This window comes from Amphibalanus amphitrite, unplaced genomic scaffold (assembly GCF_019059575.1).
Source record: "Amphibalanus amphitrite isolate SeventyFive unplaced genomic scaffold, NRLGWU_Aamphi_draft 000050F_arrow, whole genome shotgun sequence".
NCBI classification, from domain to species: domain Eukaryota; kingdom Metazoa; phylum Arthropoda; class Thecostraca; order Balanomorpha; family Balanidae; genus Amphibalanus; species Amphibalanus amphitrite.
Window position 1 is genome coordinate 27826 of NW_024881546.1, and position 26870 is coordinate 54695.

Consider the following 26870-nt stretch of genomic DNA (forward strand, 5'->3'; position numbering starts at 1 on the left):
TCTGATAACTGTCCTGTGAACGTATAGCTAACTACGATGCAAACAATTGCAAACAATGCAAACAACGTACATACTTGATATCATGAAGAGAAGCTGTCACTTGCGCTGACACATGCTTGTGATGAACGTTCGTCTTATCGCTGTTTGTTTGTGACTCGTAAATCTGACTGCCGGTCGTGCCCTTCAGATAGAGTGAAGTTCACCAGTCTCCTGACTTAGGGTTTGTTCCCGTCGCTCCTCTAACCTCCTCCAAGCTCCTCTAACCTCCTCTCGTTTCAAAAAATCGTTCCCGTCGCTCCTCCAAGCTCCTCCAAGCTCATCTTGATTTCACATCTCACCACCACTATTTGCCTCCTCCCTCATCCCAAACGGAAGTTGGTTTTTTGGAGGAGGCTCTTGAGTAGACATATTTGGCGCACGTAGTACAAATGTGAATTGTTTGTAAATGAGATTTGAGGGAAGTGGAAATGATTTTAGTGATTGATGACGATTGGATATCTTTAAATAGTAATGTTTGATATTAATCTAAGGTTATTTTATTAGAAAGCGATAATTATCTCTTGATTTATGTTTGCGCGCCATAAATCGCCGACCGTTACAGCCCGCAAACAGCTGATTTCCTCGCGAAAATGTTCCCGTGGCTCCTCTGAAACGGCTCTCCTCCAAGCTCATCCAACCTCATCCGAGATTTTTTGGGAGGAGCGACGGGAACAGACCCTTAGTCCAGAGCTATTCGTTCGAGATGCTGCTGAATTCGTGAAGCCGTTCGAACTATGAACAGCCCCAGTTTGGGAATTCCACTGAGATCAATCTATCAGGAAATGCACATTTTTGCACATTTTTTGTGGTCTTCAATTTCCTTCCTGTCTTTTTTTTTTACACATTCAACATATACGTGAATGGATTCAATATGGAATAGCTGTTTCTCAATAGTCGCGACATAACTGTCAGTTTTCTATATCTTCCTGTTGAAAGCAGTCTGACATTTGTTAGTTATCGCTATCATAAAAAAGTCTGACGGTTCAATTGACAATAAAACAGTTTTATAACACAAGTCAACATGATATCCAAGTTTTACGACTGCATGTTTGCTACAAAGTCACTAGAATCACGTGAATCACGTCCGTAGAATCATGTGAATTATTTGAATCATGTCCATAGCTGCAGAGCTACTCATCTCAACGTTAGGTACTTCAAACATCAGAGCGCACGAGCCTGTTTTGCGTGTGTATGTGCATTGTACAGTTTTGGAATGACGTCAGCTTTACAAGTAAAAAAAAAAAACGTTTCTCTAGCTGGAGCAAAATCCTCGTTCACGTGACAATGTGAACAACAAAAAAAAATGATAAAGATGTTTTGAACATGAAGATATATTTACACATACATTATACATCGTGTGTTGTACACTCAAGAATAATGTCACAAACAAGCAGTTTAGCAATCACATCAAGAGCAATCAAAAACACTGATCCGTCATCTAGAATAGTGATTGTCAAAACAAAACAACTTGCCGAAATACGCACAGCAGTCGAGCTTCGAGCTGCGCCTGCGCAGCCGCCATCCAGCTAACGCGGCAGCTCACCTCACCGAACTACGGCAGCAGCAGACACCACAACTAGGCCTATTGCAGCTCTATAAAACGGATACGTTAAAATATTCTGCCACGAGAGCCTACTCCTACGCCTGCGGCCGCGCGCACGTTATTCGCTAGGTGTTTTGGAATCCACATTTACAGTGTACGTGATTCGTTTCTGGGCTGCTGAGCCGCTTGGGGTCTGAGTATTTCTCTCACGGTGATTCAGGGACGGGTCGGGGCGGGGCGGGGCGGGCACCGCGGACACAGACGCTCGCACACTCGCACGACAGACTACTCAACAGAGACAGCAGCATTGCACGGTCACCCAGGCGGGGGCGGTGTGTCCGGTGAGGTGTTAGGGCCGCAGCGGCGAGGGCGCACGGCCGGGGTCACAAACACTGAACGGGTTGGCTTCTGTCGCATCGCGCGCCGCAGAAAGACCAAATTAATACTGACACAAATATCCGCTGCGCCGCTGGGCCCCGCGAGATATTAAATTACTAGGTAGGTATGTACAAAACACGCGCTAGTCTTCACGAACACCGGCGAACACGCTCACAGATCCGCGCTCTATAACGTCCAAAGCCGCTCCTTCCGGCCCTAGCCGACCCTGTGGGTCTACTGATGACCAGCGAGGGGCCCAGGGGACCACGAGGGGTCACAGGGTCCCGCCGCCCACACAAATCACACAAACCAACAGGAACTTCACACACACGACAACAATCACACCTAGGGCTGGCGACCTAAGCTACCCTCAGGGCACACCGCCTCAGGGTATTCAGACCGAACCACTGCCATATCTCCACACACATATACGCACACATTCAGCGTCTGGGTCGGCCGGCCGGCCGGCCGGCAGAGTGCCGGAGGACGCGGAGAGAGCGGCGGAGGACGCCCGTGCCGAGCGGAGATCGTTGGCCCCAGGTCGGTCCCAGTTCGGCTCGCCGGCCCGACTGCTGCGTAACCATTAATCCCGGTGTCAGTCGATCAATTAAGACGTATTTCACTTCGGCGTCGGCGAGCTGCCCTCCGGGCGCCCTTTTATCCTCTCCGTCATGATGTGAATGTCCTTAATCGGCCGTGCCGTCACACACCAATAAGGACCAAATTGACGGCCGCCGCGGCCGCCAAATCGTCCATCACGACCGCGCCGGCAACGCTCACGCGTCGATGATTGGTTCAGACGGACTTTTTTCCTCTTCCTCACAAACTTGTGCGAGTCATTCATCAAAAATCGACGCGGAGCCCCGGCCGTGGCAGCGTCTGCTGTCCGTGCTGGGCGATGAGCGAGTCTGACCCCGCCGTTACCCCGCCGTGACCCCGCCGTGACCCCGCCGTGACCTCGTTGTGACCCCTGGCCCGGTGCCCGCCGGCGCTCTACCGCGGGGGCAGGAAGGAGAGCCCGCTGGTGGCGAACCACGGAGTTTCCAGATCCGCCCACCAGACAGCGTTGTCTCAGAACGGCTTTCCGTAGCCGTAGCCGAAATCTGCGAATATTCGGGACCGTTAGTGCTAGGCAGGGATCAGCTAACTGATAGGCATTAAACTTATAGGGTCGTAAAACTTTATGAGGTCTAGACATTACCGCAGAGACATGCATTATGTCTGCAAGATATGCATAAAATATAACGGACGATTTTATCATGTTAATAAAAACATAATTCTACTTTGTGGGGATTATTGGAGATAATAGCTTACAAATATATGAAGCCATTACACAACGACATAGAGACACGTTTTCACCATGGACAACCCCTAATTCCTCACTACATACTACAAATAAGCACACGTTGGGAAACAGCAATTGAGACACGATATTACATGCAGGACACGTTCAAAGCACCACATATTCAAAAAAGTATTCATGGTATTCATCAGCCTCTCGGAATGCGTGGGACAAACAAAACCGAGCCGGATTCCTGTTCTGGCAAACACCTGAGATTAAATCCGTCTCCCGTCCCGGTCCTAAACTCTGGCGATAACACGGCAGTCGCCGGCGACCGCCGCGAGTTGGTAGGATTCCAGCCGGGGCCGATCTGTTTCAATCATCCAATCGTTCGCGGCATCTGGGCCGATCGCCTCCCCGTATCGGAAAAACCCCGTCCGATCGAACACGACTATCCAATCGAGTCGTCACCTCCATTTGATATGTATCGCCGGCGCCGTGAATTAGACTACACATTTTTCATAATGGTCTCGGTGGGTGAATGTTTTCATACTCGCCCGGCCGTCTAGCCACCGAGTGGTTTCAATTAACCTGCCGTGTCGGCGGGGCGGCGGCGGCGGCGGCCGGGCCGGTCAGCCCGGCGGGCGGGGCCGCCGGCCAGCCGACCGCCCGCCCCCCGCCGACCACCCGGCCGCGCGCGCTGTCGGCGCGACCAATCACCGGCCTCCCCGCGCCCACCGATGATTGATGATTCGTCGGCGTTATGACGTCTGCCCGCCGGCGGTCAGGTGTAAGATGGCGCGGTGCACGCGGCGGCCGGTCCAGGGCCGCCGGCCACCGCCCGACCGCCGCCGCTGCACCGCCGGCCCCTGTGCACGACGCCATTGCAACATTGCAACAGAGCGAGAGGCGGGCCGAGCCGGCCGGCGGCTGGGCGGCTCGTGCGTCAGGTAACCGCGGCGGAACCTTTGATCTTTGGCCGCGAGGATTCAGAGAGCCATTATCTACTCATAGTTTTGCGTTATATTTTAGCATTGAACCGCCGGATTTTTTATGGCAGCATGATTTCCTCTACCTAATTTTCTAATTTATTTTCCACCATGCCGGTAGGACTGACTGGGGGTAGTTACAGCTATCCGATTCATCGGCCCGACTGAGGGTGGGGAGCGGCTGACTCGGCTCTATCGCTGCCGACTCTGAATGACTCCCGGACTCTCTATTCAGAGTCCTGGCGTGGGAGAGCCGGCGCCGAGCGACAGCTCCAGATTCCTCAGAGCGCAGCACCCGCCGTCGGAGCGCCGCCCTCTGCCGACCGGCCGTTCACAGCCCACGCTGATAAACGAGCGCGCATGTACCAATCTTTTTATCGACCCCGAATCGCTCATGTCTTATTCGAAAGCGGCCTGGTCTAATTTGTCTTTTTGACAGTTTATATAATCACACTGGAAGTTGGCCGGTGGGATGAACGGCCGGCGCACTCCAAAGGCCCGAGCCTGTCTAATTTCCCTGTAGCCGAATTACATCTCTTCCAGTGTGGGATATAAACGAGCGCTGACCTGAACCGGGCGTAAACTTTGCGGCCGCGCCGGGCGTGAGAAATGGCTGCGCTGCGTGCCGCGTTCGACCGGCTCTCGACAGCTGGAAGGAAGGGCTGACAGCCATCCGGCCAGCGCAGCTGATAACTTTCCGGTACCGGCGAGCAAGGTGTGCGAGGCTGGTCAATAGCCATCAACATTTTTAATATTGATCAGGTAACTGCATAGGTGTGTATCTGCAACAATGTGAACCTGTGATGCCAAAAACATACCTTATAGGTAATACTTCTGTTTTGGGCAGCGTCGATTTTTAAACGTTTTGAGTGTTTACCTCGAACGGCAAAAAGTAAACTTCAGGGTAGCTGTATTAAAAAAAAAACATACGAATATTTCTAATGGCGGCAACTACAAGAGAAGCAGAACCAAAATTTAGAAACAGCATAGCTTTTTTGCAATGAAACGAGAGCTCCTGACTGGTGAAATGTTTGGATGGTATTGTATGTTTTCGGTGCCGAAAGACATGATCAATTCCATGTATAATGTAGGCCTACATTAAATTTGCCTTAGTGTCGCCTATATTTGCTTTCGTCCAAAATTACTTTCAGTATGAAGTGCTTACACAGGAATCCTTTTTCACTGCAATGCTTAAGTTGACAACATAAATGGTAGGGAAACACATTGCCAATAAAGCTGTTTTGATTTGTTATTTATCTACCCATTTATCCCTCACCTTAATCCTTTTCAATCTCTCTTTTATTTCTGCTTTTAAAATTCTTCGCGACCAGAAAATATGTCAACCGAGCAATAAAGGTAACCATAAAAATTCGTGCAACTGAAGTTCCATAATAGTAATGAACATAAAAATTGCCGTCAACTGCATCGACATTTGTGAGGAATGTTGGTTATATCAAGGGAAACCGTGAACATATCTCTCAAATGCTTCTACGAAAATTATGTACACTCTTGCGATCTAAATTGACATTGAGCATGCAAAGTACGGGACAGAATACAGGGAATTCAAGCAACAAATTTATTAACTACATTAAATGGTAAGACACAATTAATCGAATATTTTAACTGCAACTAAGTTACGATGGCTTTGGAAACAAGCACAATACTCCTATAAATGACGGCGTTGATGAAGGTTATAAACACCGGTCCCAAAATCATTAGCTCCCGTAAAATGTGCTGCTCTGAAGACACAGTGATCCGATCACGGTTAAGGTTTGGACACTGCAGGTTTTTTGCATAGAAACTAGTCACAAAATACATGTTGCAAAAAGCACCACTGATAGCAGGACGGCCAGACAGACCCCACGGGATTTCACATTTAGTACAGGACAATATGGGACAAAAGTAAACTGTTCTGCAGCGTTTTTAGGTACTGCGGCGCAGCTCCACGATTTTGGCATGGGCACACATATATCGACATGTGGACACATACTTTGGGACTATAAAAAAGTATTTGACGTTCGATATTGAACAACAAAACTACGAAAACTTGGCAACTACACAATTTATCAACATATCGGTACACTCACACACATCACACAATCTACCAGGACAAGAGGGAGAAAAGATAAAAACACATGCTGATACAAACTGCGAACTACTCCAGAACACATACAGATGAAAGACAGAAAGATGTCATACGTACTTGCGTCACTACTTATTCGCTAAGCTATAGGCAAGCTGCAGAGCCTGGGCGTCCTTTGGATAGTACATACTCTCCTGGAAGCCGGAGCCCCAGAAGCCTTGAACAAAAGAACAGAGTCGGATTAGAACGACAGTAGAGGCATGCGGGCCGGCCTCGGGCGTCATTTCGGGCAAGTACCGCCACTCCGCGGCCGGCCCCGTCACTCAGAACCTAGTGAAAACCTAGGCTACGCAACTACAGTGACTAGCTATCGCCTCAGACTGAGACGCGTCAGTGAAAAGACAGAGAAGAGAGTCTGAGAGTTTCAGATCACACGAGCCCACGGCGGACCGGCGACGCTAGATCATCGCGAGCGACGAGCGATACGGGACCACCGCTGACCTGACCTGACCGGACTGACCTGTGAAGAACTGCTCCGACATGCCCGGGTGGAAGGCGGCCGCGTGGTGCGGGTGCGGCATCCCCATGCCGGCCAGGTGAGGCGGCATCTGCGGCAGCGCGTTCATGCTCGCCATCTTGTGCTCCTTCTTCCACTTCATGCGCCGGTTCTGGAACCAGATCTTGATCTGCCGCTCGGTGAGGCAGAGCGCGTGCGCGATCTCTATCCGCCGCCGGCGCGTCAGGTAGCGGTTGAAGTGGAACTCCTTCTCGAGTTCGAGGGTCTGATAGCGCGTGTAGGATGTCCGCTGTCTCTTCGTTTCACCGTTGGCGTTCACTTGACCTGGAAAGACACAAATTTAACGTCAGTTATTACTGTTATATCCAGCAATGACATGTGATATTCCCCAGTGACGTTAGATAGACTCCAGTGACGTGCCCGGTCCCAACGCTCGACCGCCGGGCGGCACCACGCCGACATGATGAACAGCATCACATGATAAACACCATCAGTCAGCGTCACCAACTGATGGACGTCGTCAGCTGCACGCACAATGACCCGGTGACGTCATTTGGGCGTGACGGCGACGTTGCATGTGACAGACACCGGACAGAAGAGGGAAAGGTCGGGACGTCAGGGAGAGAACTCGGTGAGATGTCGAGCTTATGGGGAAGTCAATAAAATGAAAATCGTTTTCCAATAATTGTTCCAGGGGTTAAAAAGCGGATACTGGAGGCGAAAAGAGGATAAAAATGATCACTGATCATGCTTGACTTTCTGTTCCCTGTTTTGTCTCATTTATTGATAAATGTGAGGCATCATTAATGACGTGTGATTATATTCAAATTCGCAATTTAAGGTCAGCGAATTCGCAATCATATTCGACTCCTTTATCACAAATCACAAGCGTAAACAGGTTTATTATGCCCGTCACCATTCCGCCTCTCCAGTCGTTTCTGCAGTCACACTTACTACCCTTCTGTGCGTTTCCTGCACATCATCATGCACTGCGTTGTGCAAGTAACCTGCGCTGTCCGGAGTCTCTACCCGCGCGTGGCCGGTGGAGGAGGTCACGCCAGCGGGCCGATTATTTACGACTGCGACTGATTTAGGACCTGATGGGATTACACAGAGGTAATTAACGCTGCTAAACGATCCCAACAAAGCGGCACCATAAATTAGCGACAGTGTCGGCGGCGGCGCCGGGTCGGCCGACGGGCTAATGTTTCTACGGCGCGTGACCGTCCACCTGTGTCGCCAGCGCGCCGCCTTGGCCGCCAGGTAGACCACCATGGCCAACGGTGGTGTGGCAGCACTGCCGGCTGGGCACTGAGGGGCTGGCAGGCGGCTTGCTTTGATGGTGAGGAAGGGGGCGTTTCAATGTGTTTGACGCATCAAAAGAGTTATCATTTCTTCCATATATCGATTTCTGATAAATGTGGAATGCGCTTAGGTTGAGTGAATAGCACTCTCTTCAAAAGACGTTCAGCTAGTGGACTTCAGCAATCAAATTGCAGGAGCAGTAAGCTCTTTCCACTAGTAACTCCCGTGAAAGGGTCTCAGTTCCGACCAGCGTCTGCAGTCAATGGCCTCTGATGGGATTGTTTTCACACGCCGCCACACCTCATCAAGCCCGCTGCAGTGGCCAGCGGTCACCTATCGCCTGCGTCGGAATCGACGCACGCCCTGCGTCGACCAGCGTCCGTCTCTCATGTCACCCCACGACGAATACGGCGGCGGTGGCGGGCGGTGGGAGGCGGGAGGCGGGAGGCGGAAGGCGGGCGGTGGGAGGCAGAGGCGGGAGGCGGGAGGCGGGCAGCGGCGTCGCCGTCCACTGGGGAGGGACGTATCGAGCCATCCGGCGGGCCGGCCGGTCCACTTAGATACACAGACATCCATCAGCGCCATTCTGGCCACTACACTGATGGATCGGGCCGCGCTAATAAATTACCTTTCGCCGAACACGCCGGTCGGCGCCAGCGGAAATGGCGAAAAGTTGAATGCAACCCTTTCAGTGGTATTCAGGTCTCGGCTGAAGGCGTCTACCTGGGGCACCGACGGCGGCGACGCGGACTACGGTGCGTCACGAGCGACAGGGCGGCGTGGACGATATTTTCGCGAGGGCGTTTATAACGAAAAAAATGTCGTTAGTATTGATACAAAACTTTCAACAGTTATGTTGGTACGTGGCAGTGACCAAAGGCGGAGACATGAGAGTGGTAGTAAGCGTGTGAGAAGTTCCCGGCGCCGTGAGAGCGTTACTCAATCACACCACTGTCGCGGAGCGCTCCCGTATGCAGAGTCTGCCGGCCACCAGCGAGGTGTGAGCGTCCCACGGAGGATTTACATGCACTTTCTCGGCGTCATGTGATACCATAGTCAGCGCCGGTTAGGTATGCACAGACAGTGCACCGCCGTGGGTGCTGCACCGTGCACAAGCCACAGGATCACCACGATCGCCGGGCATCGCGAGTCTTGCCACACCCAGAAACGGTTTAGCGGTATTAACTTGGTAAACATCGTGAGCCCTCGGCTTCTGATGGCTGACGCTCCACGAAAACATACGAGGTACACAGGCGTCTGAGTGAGGTTTCATGCAAGCCATCCATCGAAACGCTGATCGCCATCAATCATTTCATTTGGTAGCCTGTTTTAATCCTGGTGGGAGACCCGGAAGGGCGAGGCGATTGGAGAGGTCTGTGATCATGTGGAGATTGGGGACGATGGGGTGCGGAGTGGGTGACGTAGTCAGGAACCAAATGAAGTCAATTGAAGGCGGGAAGGTCAGTGGGCGATCATGTGAAGTCATGCTGAAGGTAGGCGAACCTTGCAGCTGAAAAGATAGGCGTGGCTGAGCGCTCAGCAGTCTTGGGAAACCCTGTCACCCCTCCGCCAAGCTGACGGACATCAGCCGACAGCGTCTCCGCCCCACCAGACTGCGAACACGCCTGCTACAGAGGCCTCGACTCCGGCGGCCGCCGCTCGGCCGTCTTCACGAGCCCCTGACACCCGACATCCCGCGACCGCCCACCGCCTCACTGACCCTGCCGACCTCCTGCGACCTCAGCCGAGCGGCGCCCTTGAGCGTCGAATGACTCACCGCCGCGCGGACAATTATGTATGAACCCTGCAAGCGGACACTGCCGGGGAGGCGATACATTGTCTGCGAGAGTGTGTGGTCCGAGCGAGGCGGCGTCTGCCGGCCCACTTAGACGCACCGTGTCGCAAATGAAAACATACGCGCTTGCATCAGCGCTCAGTGTGGGATCAATGTGGGCCGCGCGGCGCGCGACATAATGGGTCCCGCTGCTGACTGCGAGTGTCGCGCCGACACGGACCTCCGCGCTGGTTACATATGCACGCCACCCTCGGCTCGGCTGGCCGTTCCGGTACGGCGCGGCGAACAATGGGGCCGTGCGGCAGCGGCGCCGACATACACCAGGGCGGACGCATTTGGAGGCGCTCGGACGCGCACGAGCAGAGCTCAGAGGTGTCGGCCGGCCTGGCCCATCCCGGAGGAGCGGCTCCAGGACTCCCGCGGTGAGGCGAGGGCTGATTTATCCGACAGCTGTCGCAGCATTGACGTTCTTGGATAAGGTGAACGAACCAGAAGAGGTAGAGGACATCCCGAAGAGAAGAGGTGTGGGAAGACAGGTAATCATGCTTTGATCGCGCAGAAAAAGAGCCAGCAACCTGGCGTGTGGGGCGGCGAAGCCCTGCCAAGATGGAGTGGTGTGACAGAAAAAGACAGGTTTTCCAACTGAGAAGGACATGAGACCGTGTTATTACCAAGAAGAAAAGGAGCAGCTCGGAATCAATCAACGGTTTCGGCGCTGGCGGAAGCACGTCGTTAGGGTTAGATCGGAAGATGAGTATCAGCGTTTACAAGACTCATCAAGGGTAATCAGAAAGCCATTGAGAATGTCGACACACCAGCGAGGGTTATATAGATGTCCAGGCGAGACAAGGCGCGCCCGTCACCTGCTCTGTCAGGCGTTAGCTGAGAGACCGGATATGACTCTTGAACTGGTATGTGGACAGAGAAATTAGCCGAGAGTCTGTAGGTGGATCCAAAAATCCAATCGTTTTTTTAGTATATTGTGCAATATGTATTCGAGTCTCTTCATTGATGTAGCTGGAGTGGGGAAACGCTACTGCAATCTTGTGTGGTTTAAACTGCAACAAGCCGTCACTGCTTATACGCGAACGGCGAAGCAGGCGCCATGAGAAAGCATCACTCGGCTGCTCCCTGTATTGCTCGATTGGTTTAGCAAGGGCCGCTTTAGCGAGTGACCATTGGCCACCGCACCTCTCATGACGTCAGCTCTGTCCGAGACTACCGAAGTCCATTACCGAGTGTAAATACTGGCACCAGTTAATCGCAATTTCAGCTGAGTGTCAAGACCTAACGACTGACTCAGTCTTCTGAATGTCGATTGTCCTAGGAAGGCCCGACTAGGCGTATAAATGATGATAATGGCTCCTCTGAAAATTGATAAAGAAATAAAAAGCTATACGCGTTTGGCTTTAGTTACGGTTCTTTTAAATAGTTTGCTGAGTGATATAAGAAATTATACTTTTATCGAGCTACACCATTAATAACTGATATAATTGGGAAACGTGACCTTATAACATAAACGGGTGCACACCTAGCACGCCTAATCGTCATGATTGTATCCATTGTGGGGCTAATTGCAGCTGGCACGTAAACAAAAACTGGTGATGAGCCCACACGAGTCTCCATGTGAGCTACTAAAGTCGTCAAAAGACCTTATTGGGAAAATAAGGAATGAGCATGAACATGAATCATTCAAGCCCTTCAAGTTCACATTCATAGTCGGTAAGATGAAAAGTGGATACTGTCAGTTGTGAACGCAGACGGTCAATATTTGACGCAACAAGCATTGTTTGTAGGGAGTGTTGCATTCTTAGTTTTATCAGAATTCAAATCAAAGTGTTACGTCATATTGTTTGCATGCAGATTTGGTCTGATGCCAGTTTGATGATAAGTTCTGGTCGGTCAGGTATGTGGAATGATTTGCCGGCAGAGTGAAATTTCGTCTGTGTTTTCTGCACCTTTAAGTTGCAAGAACGTCTAAAAAAATCAGACCTTGTCATTTTGATCCCTGATTTTGAGGGTACCTACTCAAAATATTAGTTACTCTCATGTTAAAAAGCGATTTTCAGACAAACGTTTCCAGGCAGAAATTATTTATGTCTTATGCATTAATTGCTCCTTGAACATCCCCGTGTATATCTTTTTAAATGGAACATTGATTAAATAATGCAAATCCAGTCATCTTTGTGCCTACCTACTGGCAAATGATTGCCATAAAAACGAAGCATGTCAGTTGCCCGAAATTCTCTTATAAGAGTCAGAGTGACACATTTATTACGAAATGGCTTCAAACCCCCGAACGAAGGGTGTACGAACTAAATCCTGCATGTTGAATTATTTCTTTCGCTCCACAGCGCTCGGCCCGGTAAAAAGTTGTGGAGTTTGTTAACTTCACAAACACATCTCTGCTGTCCGCCTGAGTAACTTCATTGTTCCACTGAGCGTAAGTAAACAGCTGCTGGGTGGGCGAGGTTGGATTACACTGAGTTACGCCTCTGGGTGCGCTTAAAAACGCCTTAACTGGGTACCGTGAAAGCATTGGAGGCTACAGTGTCGCTATATAGGATGCATAAGAAGATGGTGATGCATCCTCGTTCCGTGCGTCACTGATTTGATGACAAGGGACCAGAAGCTCAAAAGCATATGCATGCATGCAATAGTCCTGAATATTTGCAATTTCTCTCTGAATAAGTTGCACCATGCAGTTCAAGCAGTGAACGCATTGTGATGCATGTTACCAAGCGATAAAATGCCCATGGCCAACGCAAACTGTCTTGGGTCGGTGGTGACCCTTCTGAATCTGGCAGCGGACTCATTGGTAAAAAGTTCGGTGCCTCGCCGGGAGCGCTCGATACCAGAATGTGCCCAGAAACGTTCATTGCCTGCAGGCATCGTGAGGCTCACGCGCGATGGGGCAGGTCGGCAGACGTGTGGTATAAGTTCGGGTTGTCACTCTGATGGCCACAGCCAACAGGTTCTTCCAGAACCAAGCCAGCATTCAGCTAGACTAGCCACTGAGGCCCCAGGCACACCAGCAGACTATCCGCTTATCTCCAATGGACACTGTCTCAGGCATTAGTCAGCTCTCATCCTGACTTCATCCGGGAACCACCTGACCTCATCCAACCCTTCCAACCCTCTCCAGCAGCTCTTTATCCGGGATCCGCCTGACCTCACCCAGCGCTCGGCCCGACTCTCCGGCGGTTCGCTTCCCGCCGCGCCTCTCCGCCGACGCCGCCGACTCGAGAGACGCCTCCAACTGACACCTAAATGAGCCACCTCTGGCACCTGTCTCTGGGCACCTCTCGCGCCGCCAGCCGGCCCGTCGGCCGACACACGAAATAAATCACAAACAGAACCGGTAGCCCTCGGCAGTGTTCGCCACGGGCCGGGCCAGCCCAACGGGCCACGGGCCGGGCTGGGCTACGGGCTGGGCCGGGCCCCCAAATATCATTAGTTAACGGGCTATGGATGGGCCGGGCCAAGAACTTTGTGCACTATGGGTTTTGCGACTAATGTCAATTTAAGAAAATTTGGAAACTGATGCAAACAAAACCCACTGGGAAAATACAAAAACTAAACCAAATTTAAGCAATGTGAAAGAAAACCTACTTGATATTGAATTTTGGGAATCTTGAGAATTATCCAATATCACATCATGTCACACATAGGAGGGTTTTCATAAAAATTCCGCAACCAAAAAGATCAGAGAATCTCTAGCATCATTAGTTTGTTAATAAAAGTTAAAATGTAGTCATCAGAACAACTTACTTAGCACTACAACTCCAAAAACTAAGAAGCCACTCAACAATGATGGGCTACAGGGCTACATTAAGTTAACACTTATATATGGCGATAGTGAGACAATTCCAACACAGTCTTTTTTCCTTCACCGACGGCTTTTTAACGAACAGAACCTTAAAAGGATACTCACAAAACACACTGTAAGTAACGAGGAACTCTACAGAGTATTTCGCGATGAAAGCTTCTTTAAATGTCCATAAATTTGTCAAAATAAATCACAACAAACCAGCCCCTTCTCAACAAAATGTGCAATCATGGCGGCGGCTGGCGGCGGCGCTATGTTTATGTGGCGGCATCTAGGTAGTATACACAACAGTATATCAAATAAATACGTTTTTTAAGTGAGTATCAAGGTGAAAACAAAATTAAACCAATGAAAAATAAAACCAAAATCACGAAGTCTGAAAACTCGAACGAAAAACAAAACAAAAACTTGATCATATATGTTTTATTATACAATTCGTCAGAATCGCTACCTGCCGCAGCTGCGACAATCAAGAAGTGTTCGCTCATTTTCGATTGATGATGATGATGCGTACAAGTCGCAAAAGTACCCAATGACATTTCAAGCTTACCATGTTTTCTGCTTACGCTGCTAGCGATATCCATATCTTGAAAAGAGCCTAACATAAAATAGCAAGGAAAGTAGCAGATAGTTGTCCACAGAGATTCGGTTGACACGTGGGCATGAATTGAAAATAGATTAAATCAGTTTTGCTGATAAATGGATGGATTTTCTCTTTTTTTGGAAGACAGTGCTAAAGTTAGTGTCACCTATTTTGTATGCTTTCTCAGGCTTTTGATATTGCAGCATCTATGGAGTGAATTTAACAGCAAGGTCAATCCCAGACAGATTCATCAATTCCCATAAGTCAAGCTTTTTTTCTGCTGGTAAGTGCTGGGAAGTATAGAGTATGTTGCAAATACTTCCTTCAAGTATGCATTAGAGTCACCAATTATTAATGATAATGTTCACACACATCAGCTTGCAAGATAACTTTACTCATAGAATGTAGTTAATATAATCATGTAAACTTTTTATAGGTGTGTAATCATGACCTAATTGACTGAGGTGCTTGCTGTTACTGTTAAAATTTGTGCCATAGGTGCTTGAAATGATTATATTCATTGAAAAGAAGGGAGTCATGATTGCCATGTTAATATTCATGCAATTTGAATTGTTCTCAAAATAGTGTAATCAATCATGCTTATTATAGCCATAGACTAAGACAATAACTAGATTGCTATTTTTGACGGGCCGGGCCGGGCTGGGCTTGGAATATTTGCCAAGAGCGGGCTACGGGCTGGGCCGGGCTCTGAACCCATGGGCCCGGGCCGGGCTGGGCTGGGGATTTTGGGGCCCGTGGCGAACACTGGCCCTCGGGTCCCGCAGCCGCGTCGTCACCAGATGCGAACTGTGATGGGCGCGCCGTGAACTGTGATTTATTCCGAGAGAGACGGACGTGGTGTGAAGCGCGCTTCGCCCGATTGTGCGAGCGATAATGATGCCGCCGGTTATGAATTATTTACCGGCGGTGGCACCAACCCGGACGCTAAGTTGCGCTGCCCGTTTGCAGTCGCGCGGAATGTTGATTTGCATCGCGAGGATGCACGGCAAACAAAGCGAGTGGGTGGCGGTGGCGGGGCGCGGGCAGCACGCGAAGCCGTGGGGAGACGGTCAGCCGCGGCGCGGTCGACGGCTTCGCGAAGGTTGCCTTCTCGAAGACGCGGCGCGGCCAGCTCCCCGCTGCACCTCATCGTGCCCCGCCGAGCCAGTCTGCTCAATTGTGTCGACATGTGTAGAGATAGCGGTGACATTTTCGTCGCAGTGTACCATTTCGCGCTGCACAGAAGCCGTAGATGGAGTAGATACCACAGCAAGCAGACCGGACTGGCCGCAAGTTCACTACGCCACCCCACCGCTGCCGCAGCGGCTCTCTCGAGCTGACCCGCCGCCGAGTAACAGAGACGTCCCGCCGCGTGTAGCGGCCGGCGGCGGCGTGGTTTCGACTACAACGGGAAACCATAAAATTATGATCATTTCGTGATAATCGAATCGTAAAGCCGGCCCAGTGGCGGGATACAAATGGGCGGCCGATTTCGGACAGGATTACGTGCCGATCCGAGTGCGGCCATCTTGGTCCCGCGAGCTGATTGGTGGAAGCCGCCGCGGTCGGGCCGCCAGCGCTCGCGGCGCGGCAGACGGCGCGCTGGAAAGCGTCGCGATCGCCGCGCTCGTCGCCGTTGCGTCACACAGAGCCGGACCAGACAGAGCGTCTGGCGGGCCGCCGACGCAGGTCCAGTTTTTATCGGGGCGGCATGCCGGTCGGCCGGCACCGGCAGCGACGCACCTGGCCGGCAGCCAGGCCGGAATCCGCGCCGCCACACGCTTTACGAGGCCGTATAGGTGGTCAGCGACTGTCATAAATCGTATGATTGTCCGACTTGTCCGGCGGAGCCGCGCACAGCTCCGGACGTGTTCCACCTGGACTCGCCGAGGCGCCGAGAAAAACCGGCCGCGCATGACAGCGGCCCGCCGATGACGGATGACGGCTGATGACGGCCGGTCAGCGCACGGAGCGCCGGCCGGCCGGAGGTCGCCGCCACGCCACTCAGTCTGGCCCTCCGCGCGCTGTCTCCACGCTGTCTCCGGTCTCCGCAGCCCGTCAGGCCGGTCGGGCGGCGGCCAACCCTTCTGATGCGCGCCCACGACCGTTCGCGACCAGATAACATCGAAGTTTAGGGCTCATCAACATTGCCGGCATGCCCGGCGCCGACCGGTGCGCTCAGCCAGCCCGGCTCGGTGCCTATTGTGACTGTCACCGGTATGCCGTCAGCGTCGCAGCCGGGTTTGTTTGGACGCCGCCTGTCGCTCGATTGATGCAACAATAAGCGTACGGTCTGGTCCGGTACCCCGACCCTACAATAAGCGCACGACCCCGAACCTGGCGCTGCTATCCACCCGTGTATCAGTGGTGATGGAAATATGCGTGCGCCATTTTCGCGGTATAATTTACTGTCGTGTTTAATATGCATCGCTATCATGCAGTGACCGCTGGTGGTTAATGGTTGCACACAGCGCCGCAATGTCAGAAGATGAGCAAGTATTAGTGATTCCATGTTATGTGTCAAACTTTTAGCAGGAGCCATTTGTGTGCTGTGTGAGATGATTGACTCTAAGTGAATTGTTGCGACGTTAACTAATAGCTGGAATAATTTATGTAGCGGGAAAAGTTAAGCCGTGACGCTGCATCTGTCGGTTGAAAATGCCGACGTAAGCCGGCGCTAAGGTCGACTGACACTGGGATGGAAAAAAGAGCTATTTCCGGTAGCGAAGCCACAACAACCGCATCATCCATTGCATAATCTCAGCTTGCAATACCTAATCCCGTTTATGCCACAAATGTCAATAGCATGACGATACAAACGAGCCGAGCTGAGCAAGAAATTTGAAAGCGATGCCGAACACCTCTCTCAACATTGCCGTCGCTGGTTCCTCTTTGCTTGGAGTAGTATTGCGCGTCATAGCAAATCAGAACACCCCCGGCCCAGCAACCGATCCCACAACCCTCGCCAAATCACCGTTTACCAAGCAGCCTCCCCTCACCGAGCACATCTCGCTCACAGCGGCGGCCGCCCGGTCTCAACCGCGCTGAATATGCATGACAGTGCGGCTGGGTGACGGGTGTCCCCTATCGGACGGGATCTGTCAGCGGCCGTCACCGGTGTCGGCGCGTCTCTCATCGTCGGCGACGATCCGACGCCCGATACGGCCCCGCCGTCCGGCGGCGGCGGCGGCGGCGGCGGCGGCGGTACAGGTAGGTCGGCAGGGGAGGGACCGGCGACCGGCCGGCGCCGAGCGCCACCCTTTGTACGCCACTTTCCGCCGGCGCCGCTGAGTTATGGGCCTTTTTTAGACCAGTTCTTATGTAAAATCAATTAGCGCTCATTAGAATGCACTACTGGGTCGTCGCGGCCCGGCCGGCGGCGCGCTGGACGCTCCTCGGCGGCGCGCGGTGGCCGCTCGTAAGTCTCGACCCAACAGAGCGTGGCAACAGGCAGCGTGTCGCCAGAGCTTTATGAGAAGTAGGAGCTCGTTCGTTTCTCCGGCTGGCGAGCGGACCCAGGTGCGGCGGGCGGCGGCGCTCCGGCCCTGACGGCTGCCCCGCGCTGCCGAGCTGTCCACACAAACGGCGCCCGGCGCGAGCGGAAGACGACGGTGCGATGAGAGCTGCTGCGCTCGTGCCGTGTTCGCGGCCGTCGTCGGCGCACGTCAGAAGCGCCGCAGGAGCGCCAGGAGCGCCGCGGGGCGCCTGTTTCGCCGCCGCCGGCGCCGTTTGAGCGCAATAGCTGTTTATAAACGAGCCGAGACAGAGCGCCTGTTTCGGCACCCCTATCGAGAAAACAAACAGACCATGTTCAACTCCCTCCACAGACAGCGCTCGGCTGGACCCGGGCGGTCACGTGACCGGCTCCGATCACTGGTGCAAGGTCGCTGTGACACTGTGACGTCACGTGACGTCACCATTCCCCTCGGGGTGCGACACCAGCCCGGCCGTGCCCCATGACCATACGACTTGAATTAATCGACCTCCCCAGTCACTCTATGACGGAGAGCCGCGAGGCCGCTGTCGTCGCCGTCGCGGCCGGCGGACGAGCGTCGTCGTCCGCCGGGCCCATGGCACTATTGATTGCGGTCGTTAACGATCTCATCCATACAGAGTCACGACGATGGCGTATAAATAGAGCGGCCGGGCGCGGCGGTCGCGCCGGCACGGCCTTGGCAGTGTTGTTGCAGCGTCTGGGTCCACCGGAGCCAGGCACTGTGTTACCAGATACAGCCGCCGGAGTCTGTGTTGCCAACGCTGCTGATTATTTTTGTTTTCAGAGAGCTCCCTTGATTTTGTTTGGTATTATGGTAGCGATATGTTACTTTGCTTAGTATTATTACAGAGATGGAATGAGCATCGACCGATTGGTAAATCAGGAGACTTGTGATAAGACCCAACAATCATTTTTATCCATTCAGTCTCAGCATTCACCTATTCAACCTTCGGGCACTTTGAATAAATAATAAAGACGTTGATTTCAAACACAAGCTGCTTAAAACATATAGTGAAAAATAAATATAATGGTATTATTGCTGCAGCACATGAACCATATTACCGAGCCCCAACGAATAGTTTCCACCCATGGCTGAGTGAAGTTGGGCTCAGCATCGCTTCGTCACGACGCTTCAATCATGGTTTCTTTAGAAGCAGCTGAATGCTGCAGCGTTGTGCAACAAATTTGCCTTTCAATGAGCTTATGACTGTGGAAAGGAGCGAGTGACATGCAGAATATTCTTTAGCTAAATGGTGATGTGTTTTTACACCGGCCTTTACAAGAAACTAAGCATGTGAAGGGACTGATAAATAGAAAATGGAGTAAATTGAGTGATCTCCGTGTTTGGTCATTGCTATTTCACCAATAACTTTTTCCTTGGCTGCATTGTTGCTTTTAAGCAACAGGTATTCACCATTTACGCTTAAGCAGAGTAAATTTCCTCTTTTTTTGACGATTTATCGCACCAAATCTTAAGCAAAGTTTCGCTGCCCTCTCCACAACCCTGGACTTTGAACTCTCTTACCCGGACCCCTCACCGCATGCCAAATGCTGTTCGTGAGCTCAGCGCTTCACGAAGCTATCCTAATACACATCATGTAGGGAATAGAGCCGAATAATACATTGGACCTGCTAGTCAATAAAGCATTCAGTGATTGAGCACGAATGTGTGATTTCACCTGTCAACAAATTGGCTGCATCCATAGCACAACGATACACGCTACAAACACGACACTGACTGGAGAGTGAACATGAAATACTTGCCAAGAACACGGGAAAACAGGCCGTGTATATGTAGAAGCTAGATCAGGGGGCGGAGGCTTTGATAGCATTTGTTGTTTACTAGTAAGTACATGCCTGTTACGCTTTGTACGTTCCCGTCATTTTTTAAGCGATTAATCACATGCGCACATGTTTGGTCTCATAAGTGCATTGCTGACATTTATAACGAATATCAATTGTTTGCAACTTGTCCTTTTAACAGCATCACATGACACTGAAAAAGCATGGAAAGAACGAAATAGCCAAATAATGATGTAATGATGTATTCAACTCGACCTAGCCTGTCTTGTGCGCTGCAGTGATGTGATATCGTAAAGATTGGTGGGAATAAACGAATGGCCGGTACCGTTGCGAAAAGCAAACAGTTGTTATGTGCACTTGGTACTAACGAGATACAAGCTAGCTCAGCGGTTCTCTAATGAGGTGACAGCGGAGGCATCATTTATTAGCAGAGTGTCACTCAGAGCAGACTATCGTCATCTGTCCGGCTCGGGGCGGTCGGGTGGACTGACCGAGACGTCTTTCCTGGACGTTTGAACGCTGAACTTTAACCAGGTCACCATCTCAAAATAATCCCCTGCCGTCAGCTGAATAAACCGAGGTCCCTATATGCGGCTTAGCGGCCGATCGAACCCCGATTAAGTCTTAATGCGCCCCGCTGCCGCCGTCTCGTAAACGACTCACCCATCACGCAACTGTCTGCGGCCAGACCGCATCCGCCACGCCACACTGCCGAGTTGGGCAGGGTGGACTCCGTCACCCTATCCCCCCACGAGTTCCTCAAAATGAGCGCGTGGCAGAGACGTCGCCATACCTCGGCCGTATCGGCCCGGCCTCCCTGCCCGGCGCCGTGTCGGACAGCCGTGCCGCCCGGAACGAACAAACATCCCAACATTGCACCCGTCAGTGCAGGCGGATCGTCATGCACCGGGCGTGCACGACCGGCGTGCACGAGGCGGCCGTGCACCAAGCACACTCAGCATACTGTTGGTATAATTGGCGCGGTCGATAGCGTTTGGGCGACAGGCCGAACCGGTGTCGGCGTTACAATGAACTGCACCCCCGGACGGCGGAGGCCGCGCCAGTCGCCCGTCCCCTCCTCGGCGCCTGTTTGAGATGTATGTTAATATGCAGATGAGCGATATTTTGTCGTGTCAGAAGTGAGCTCTGATAGAATCGCGGCACCTTCGAGGGGTGATCTTATGTGCTTTGAATTTGGCCGTGCGACGTAACGCTATAGCCACCACCACCAACGATGAAGGGGGCACTGGTAGTTGAACGGCAGTATGTTTAATTGAAACGATTCGGCTGTTTTACGATCCATTTAACTGCGATGGTCATTAGCGTTGCAAACGACCTCACGCCGCGTGTCGTTGACGGCCGGTCAGCCAGGATCACAGACGGACCGCCCTGTCACCGAGTCACCGTACATGGTCACCGACTTCAGGTTACAGCCGCTCAGGTGACAGGGGGACCAGGGGTACAGGGGGCCGGGGGTACGAAGCAAGGGGTTAGGTAGAGTGGAACGGTTGGGGTAAGTGTGAAACGGACGCAGTTAAGTGAATGAAAAATAAATGAGCACACCGTAAAGTGCAAGTGCGAGGCGTCTCACCTGGCGTGTGCGTTTAAGGGGAATGAATGATGCTCAAAAAGGCATAGTTATTCTAGTGAAGCATCGGACATACCTCCACATCACATATGAATGCTTCTGGGAAAGAACGACGACCGTTTCAGTTTTTATGGGATGTACAATGGCTAACAGTTATGCATTCTTTCCGTTCATCTCAAGAAAGCAATGTTGAAGCACAGAAAGCTTGCAGCTGTGAGCCGGGTAACTTTTGGGGGGAACTTACACTTTTCATGTAGGTACGAAGGTAGAGAAGGTCAAGTTTACCATGCCTTGCCGCCAAGTATATCGCACACCGTTAAATTGCATCACGATACGGTAATCTGGCCTGGCTTCAGTGTAAAGTGGAGCTTTTCCTCTGTAACATCATCGAGTGACGTAGGACTGCCACGTGATACTGTGCCTTGGTCACACCCCATCCCATGTCGACTTCAATCGATTAGCCTTCACTCCTGCAGGCGGTGATTGGTGGGGAGTTCCCAATAACTCCTGCATGTGCATCTGAGCCCTGAGGGTCTTCTTCATCTGGCATGTTAACATCAGGCTGCATTAATACCATGCTCCAGAAATGTTGCATACAATGACAACCTGCAGTTGTGGTCACTCGGAGGCTAAGGAATTTCAGCAGGTATGTGGCGTGTGACCTCGCTTCTCCTCCAGTCAACTGGGGCGCTCGTGGAGACCGCTTGCAAGACTGACCGAGTGCGATTCTCCGTAGCACCGGTGCATTCATGATTTGGCATAAGTCCAAGTTTTTGCAGGTGATCAGAATATTTACAGTAGTGTGGGTCCAAGCATGGATCCTTGTGCAAGACTCATCTTCACTCCTGGGAAAGGACTTGCAGGAAGTCGCTGATGACGTAGATAAGAAATAACTTGAATCACGGTTTAGCTACTATAGGCTTTCCTTCTGTTCATTGCAGTCAGAACAGAAACAGACCCGATTGGCAACGCAGTGAGCGAGGGCTTAGCTGAGTTCAGGATAAACTGCTCTTGGGCCAGCCCGCAATGACCAGCTCAGCTAAGAAAATCTGATCCAGCTTTCGCCCAGTTCTACAGAGTCCTGACCCCAGTGTCCAGGTCAGCCCACAACGGATCCTCTCTCGCCCAGTCCGCTCCCAACGCCCTGCCCAGTCCGCCCCACAGCCAGTCCAGTCCGGCGCACAGCGCGGCCGGGCGCGACCCAGTGAGTTATGGCCGGCCCCCGGTCCGACCGTGTTCGTGTGTGTCCGTGCGTGCGTGTTTGCGTGTACACACGGTATTCAGCGCTCGTTGGCCGGGCCGGCACGGAGCTGCCGACGGAGGTCGGGACGCCGCGGGGGGCGGATCGTGAGCCGACTGAGGAGACCTGGTCCCAGGAACACCCGAGAATGCAGGCCAGTGGTGCGTCCGGCCCGGGGAGAAAGGGAGACCGGGATGGGAGGAATGCGAGTTGGTGACGGTTTGTGATAGGTAGCAATGCTGGTTGTCGATTGTACAACTTGTGCTCTATAAAAATGAGCATTGTTTTTGCAGGATGATTTGTGTACCAATTTGCGTTTTCAAACGGCAGGATGCATATAACAATTAGGTATGCACTTTCTCTTTCTATCGAGTGTGGCTAAGCCATATTTCCCAGAATCGATAGGTTTCCAAAGGTTAAGGGTATTTTTCTTATTTAATGGTCCATGTAAGGCAAGCTTAGAAATAAGGCGGTGAGTCAGCAACAAAATTTGCATAAAAATGACTGTTGGCGTAATATGGTATTATTAGCAGTTGTTGGTCTTGTCGCATGTCACAACGATGATCCTGAAATGGCTGTCATAATCTGTAATCATGCCTTCGATCACAGTGATAAGAATGAATGTCAAATAAATCTATGAATATGTTGTTGATGTAATTAGGAATGCTGTCAGTCGTGGCAACGTCCGAGTCCTATAAGCCGGCAAATACAGGTAGAAGGAGCTGTCGGTTTCAATTGTTTGAGTCACGTCGTCAGGGCTCACCGAAACCTGTGTAAAATAACCATTATCTTCTCTCCTGTCACATTTTAATGCATGCTCTATGAAGGCATTAGCCATAAAACATGCAATAAAACATTTACAATCAATTGATGGATGCATTTGAAGCTTGTATTGTAAGGTCTGGATATCGCATACGAGTATTTTCCCTCGTATGGCTGTCATTTTTGTATAAATATGAACAGGGATATAATTAAGTCGGAAGCTGAGGACAAGAACTGTGGCTTTGTGACGCAAGGAAAAATGCCCAGTCCATCATGAATATTGTATTCTCAGCCCAGATCGTCTAACACCATTCAGCATTCGTGCGAGAACATCTCAATATTCATCGTGAGGTAACTCGTTGCTTGCCGTCCCGAGGGACATCCAATGCTCGCGACAGTCGTAATTTCTCTCACGAACACCATACCACTAGCTCATCAAACCTTCCTTGGCCGCAAATTATCGCTATTCCACACCCCGGCAGTTTTATCATTACCTGGCCCACCCTCCCAGCTGTAGTGGACAGCAGTGTTGGCCTGCTGGCAGCACGGCCTGATGACATACAGCCGCAGCCGTTACCGATTCCCAGTACTGTCCGGGCGGCAGCCGGGCCCGCCGCCGCATCGGCCCGTCGCCAAATTTGGACGCCGGTGGACATCACAGGGGCCGGGGTGTTGGCGGCAACGGCGGCGACCGGGCCAAATTCCACCTGTGGACCGGCCGGTGCACACCGGTCTCTCTCTCCTCTCTCTCTCTCTCTCTCTCTCTCTCTCTCTCTCTCTCTCTCTCTCTCTCTCTCTCTCTCTCTCTCTCTCTCTCTCTCTCTCTCTCTCTCTCTCTCTCTCTCTCTCTCCCTCTCTCTCTCTCTTTCTCTCTCTCTCTCTCTCTCTCTCTCTCTCTCTCTCTCTCTCTCTCTCTCTCTCTCTCTCTCTCCCTCTCTCTCTTTCTCTCTCTCGCAGGCATTGTAGATGGCATGTGGGCGTCGTAGCGGAGGCGTTGGAGATGCCGACCTGTCCAGAGGAGACGCTCCAGCCCAGCTGAAAAGCTGACCTCAATGACACGTAACGGGCTCGTCAGGAACAGCGGCGACTGCAAGGTGTAGTGGTTGACCTCGTTTGGTGGAAATCAGATAGAAGCTCTGGGCCCTCATTCTTTGGCGCTTTAGGGTGCTGGCCTTTGGGTCTTGTGAGAATTTGTATGCTGGAGCGCTGGGCACTGAAGTTAAGGCGCTGGGAGCTGTAGAAGTCGGGCACTGGAAGTGTGCGCGTCGGGTGCTCGGCGCTGTGAGTTTCGGGTCCTGGGCACTGTGGGTGTTGGGAGCATGGCATTGGACGTTGATGCACTGAGCCCTGGTGTTTGGCACTGGGTTTCGACTAAAGCAACTGGGCTTTGGAGAGCTGCGTTGACCTTAGGCGATGACTGCTGGCCTCTTGGCGTCTCACCCTTGATCGACGATGACGCTGGGCGGTGGCGAAGAGGCGAAGGCGGCGCAGAGGGAGGGCGAAGGCGGCGCAGAGGGCGGCAGTGGGCGGGCGATAAGAGGTCGTAATAGACGGACGGAAGGGTGATAAGATGCTGTGTGAGGCGGGCAGAAGGCGGTCGATGCGATGTTGTAATAGACGGACAAGAGGCGGAGGGCGGCACAGCAATGTGACAGCGAGGGATGAGAGACGGAGACGAAAGTAGATAATGCAAGCAGCGAGGACGGCAATGATGGTGGAGGTTATGACTGCGATGGAGATGTTTGATCAACTTGTAAAACCAGTCAGACTGAGCAAGAAAAAGGCAACAAAACTAGGGAATTCACGAATATTTGCTAGTTGCTTGAGAACAAGAACATGTTTCCGCCTTTGCCCTCGGTCAGCCCAACACTGACCGACCTCCTCCCTGCTCTCCACCCTCCCACCGCCCTCGCCGTCCACCGCCGCCCGTCGCGCGGCCTGCCGCTCAGCGTTATCAAATTACCGCCATCCTGACACCGCACGCCCATTGAGACGGCCATCGGGCATACCTGTGTGACAGCGATGTACCGATAAAGAGAGCGACCCGGCCATCACCAGCGTCCAGCCGGGCCAGAGGCGCCCACGAGTCCTGTGAAGTGCAGGCGGGTCGCGCTGGGAGCCCGTGTCTCTGAGGGAAGACGGGAAGGCGGCGGAAAGAGGAACTAACATAGGTATTTTTATGAAACAATAGTGTTTCCGTGGCGAGGAATTAATGGCGGCTGCTATCTGCAAACGGTGACATTTAAAAGTGTGAACGTTGGCCGGTTCGTAATGCGATAACATGGTGATATGACTGCTAATGTGGTCGACACCACAAATCTCGTCATGCATCGCCTGCACCAGCCCTGCCGGCATGCGCACCTCTAGTCGGACGTGTGGTCCGGTTAGGGACGACGAGCTGTGTACTTGTGCAGCGCGCGGGACACACTCGGCGCCGCGGCTCCCACGTCCCCCCTATCCGGGAGATCGCGTTTGCATGGTGTCGACAGGCGGCCAACACGCCTGACCGGCCGACCGCAGCGTGGACCGATACAGGCGCGATAGCCGCCGCCGAGGACGACCTGTCGAACCATGGTGCGGCGCAGGCCGAGCGGCCCTTCTCTGCAGCGAAACGAGGCATTTCCGACGCACCGCGGTAGTTATCTGAGTGCGTCTTGGGAATGGTTTGATCAGAGCGGATAGTGTGAGAGATACTGGGCGTTTGAAGCGAGATTGACAAGGACGACAGGGGGAAGGTCAGTTCCGCAGGTCTGCCACTGTCTGCGGCTGTCAGGTCGCCCGGCGCTGCAGTCCGTGTGGTGCTGTGTCTGGTGGGCTGGGGCGTGCCGTCAGTCGGCGCGGCGGGGAGCTGCTCTGTGCGGCGTTCCCGGCGCGGGCAGAGCCACGCTCGCCGCCACCGCGCCACGTCCGCCGCGTGCGGTCATTACTGCGCCGCCTGTCGGCCGGCGCCGACGATGGATGGCGAGATGCCGAAATGAGCAATGGCCGGGCCGGGGAGCGCCGGTGGCCGCCGCCGCCGCCGCCGCGCTGTCGGCGTGTCGTGGCCGACGCTGCGGGGCTCGACGACCCGCCACGTGCCCGTCGACGGGCCCTGAGGCTTCCGCCGGAACCGACGCACCGTCAGATCCCCCGCCGCGAACACGACGGAGGGTCGCTCGCGACGCTCACCACACCAACTTTCCGCCGTCTATGTCACCCCTCGTCGCTAAATCCCCGACTCAGGTAACGACGGGCCGGGACGCCAACGACGTCCGAGCAACATCTCGGAGTCCTGTCGACGACGGGCGACGACGGGTCGGCTCATCGCGGCGAATTTACGGCGACGGTGTTTTCTAAATAACTTCTGGCTGCTCTCGGCTGGCCGTTCATCGGACGCCGCGTCCAGGTACGTGTTAGACACACTCAATCACCGAGTGCAAACTCATAACTCGCTCGGTGAGACGTGGTGGCGGTGTTTTTACACGGGCCGAATTTACGGCCACCCGGCCGGCAGTGTATCATGCCCGCCGATTAGGGGCCTATTGCCAAAACGCCCGGCCGATTACACGGTGGCCCCGCCGCGGCGAACGGTCGGCGGTCCGGTGGTCGTCCGGCAGTGGTCCGGGAGAGGTCCGGCAGTGGTCCGGGGATGGTCCGGC

The 26870-nt window shown here is 52.7% G+C and overlaps 1 protein-coding gene across 1 annotated transcript in view; it reads right to left on the reverse strand.

Annotated features, from left to right (window-relative positions):
* Nucleotides 1-1351: 1351 nt before the first annotated feature.
* LOC122377753 (homeotic protein Sex combs reduced-like) overlaps nt 1352-26870 on the reverse strand; it is a 55094-nt gene continuing 29575 nt past the window's right edge. The window contains exons 2-4 of the mRNA XM_043358143.1: nt 6835-7155; nt 6435-6531; nt 1352-3063 (exon numbers count right to left, since the gene is read on the reverse strand). Coding sequence (XP_043214078.1) covers nt 6443-6531; nt 6835-7155 — 410 coding nt within the window. The 3' untranslated portion in view covers nt 1352-3063; nt 6435-6442. The remainder of the gene's footprint in view (nt 3064-6434; nt 6532-6834; nt 7156-26870) is intronic.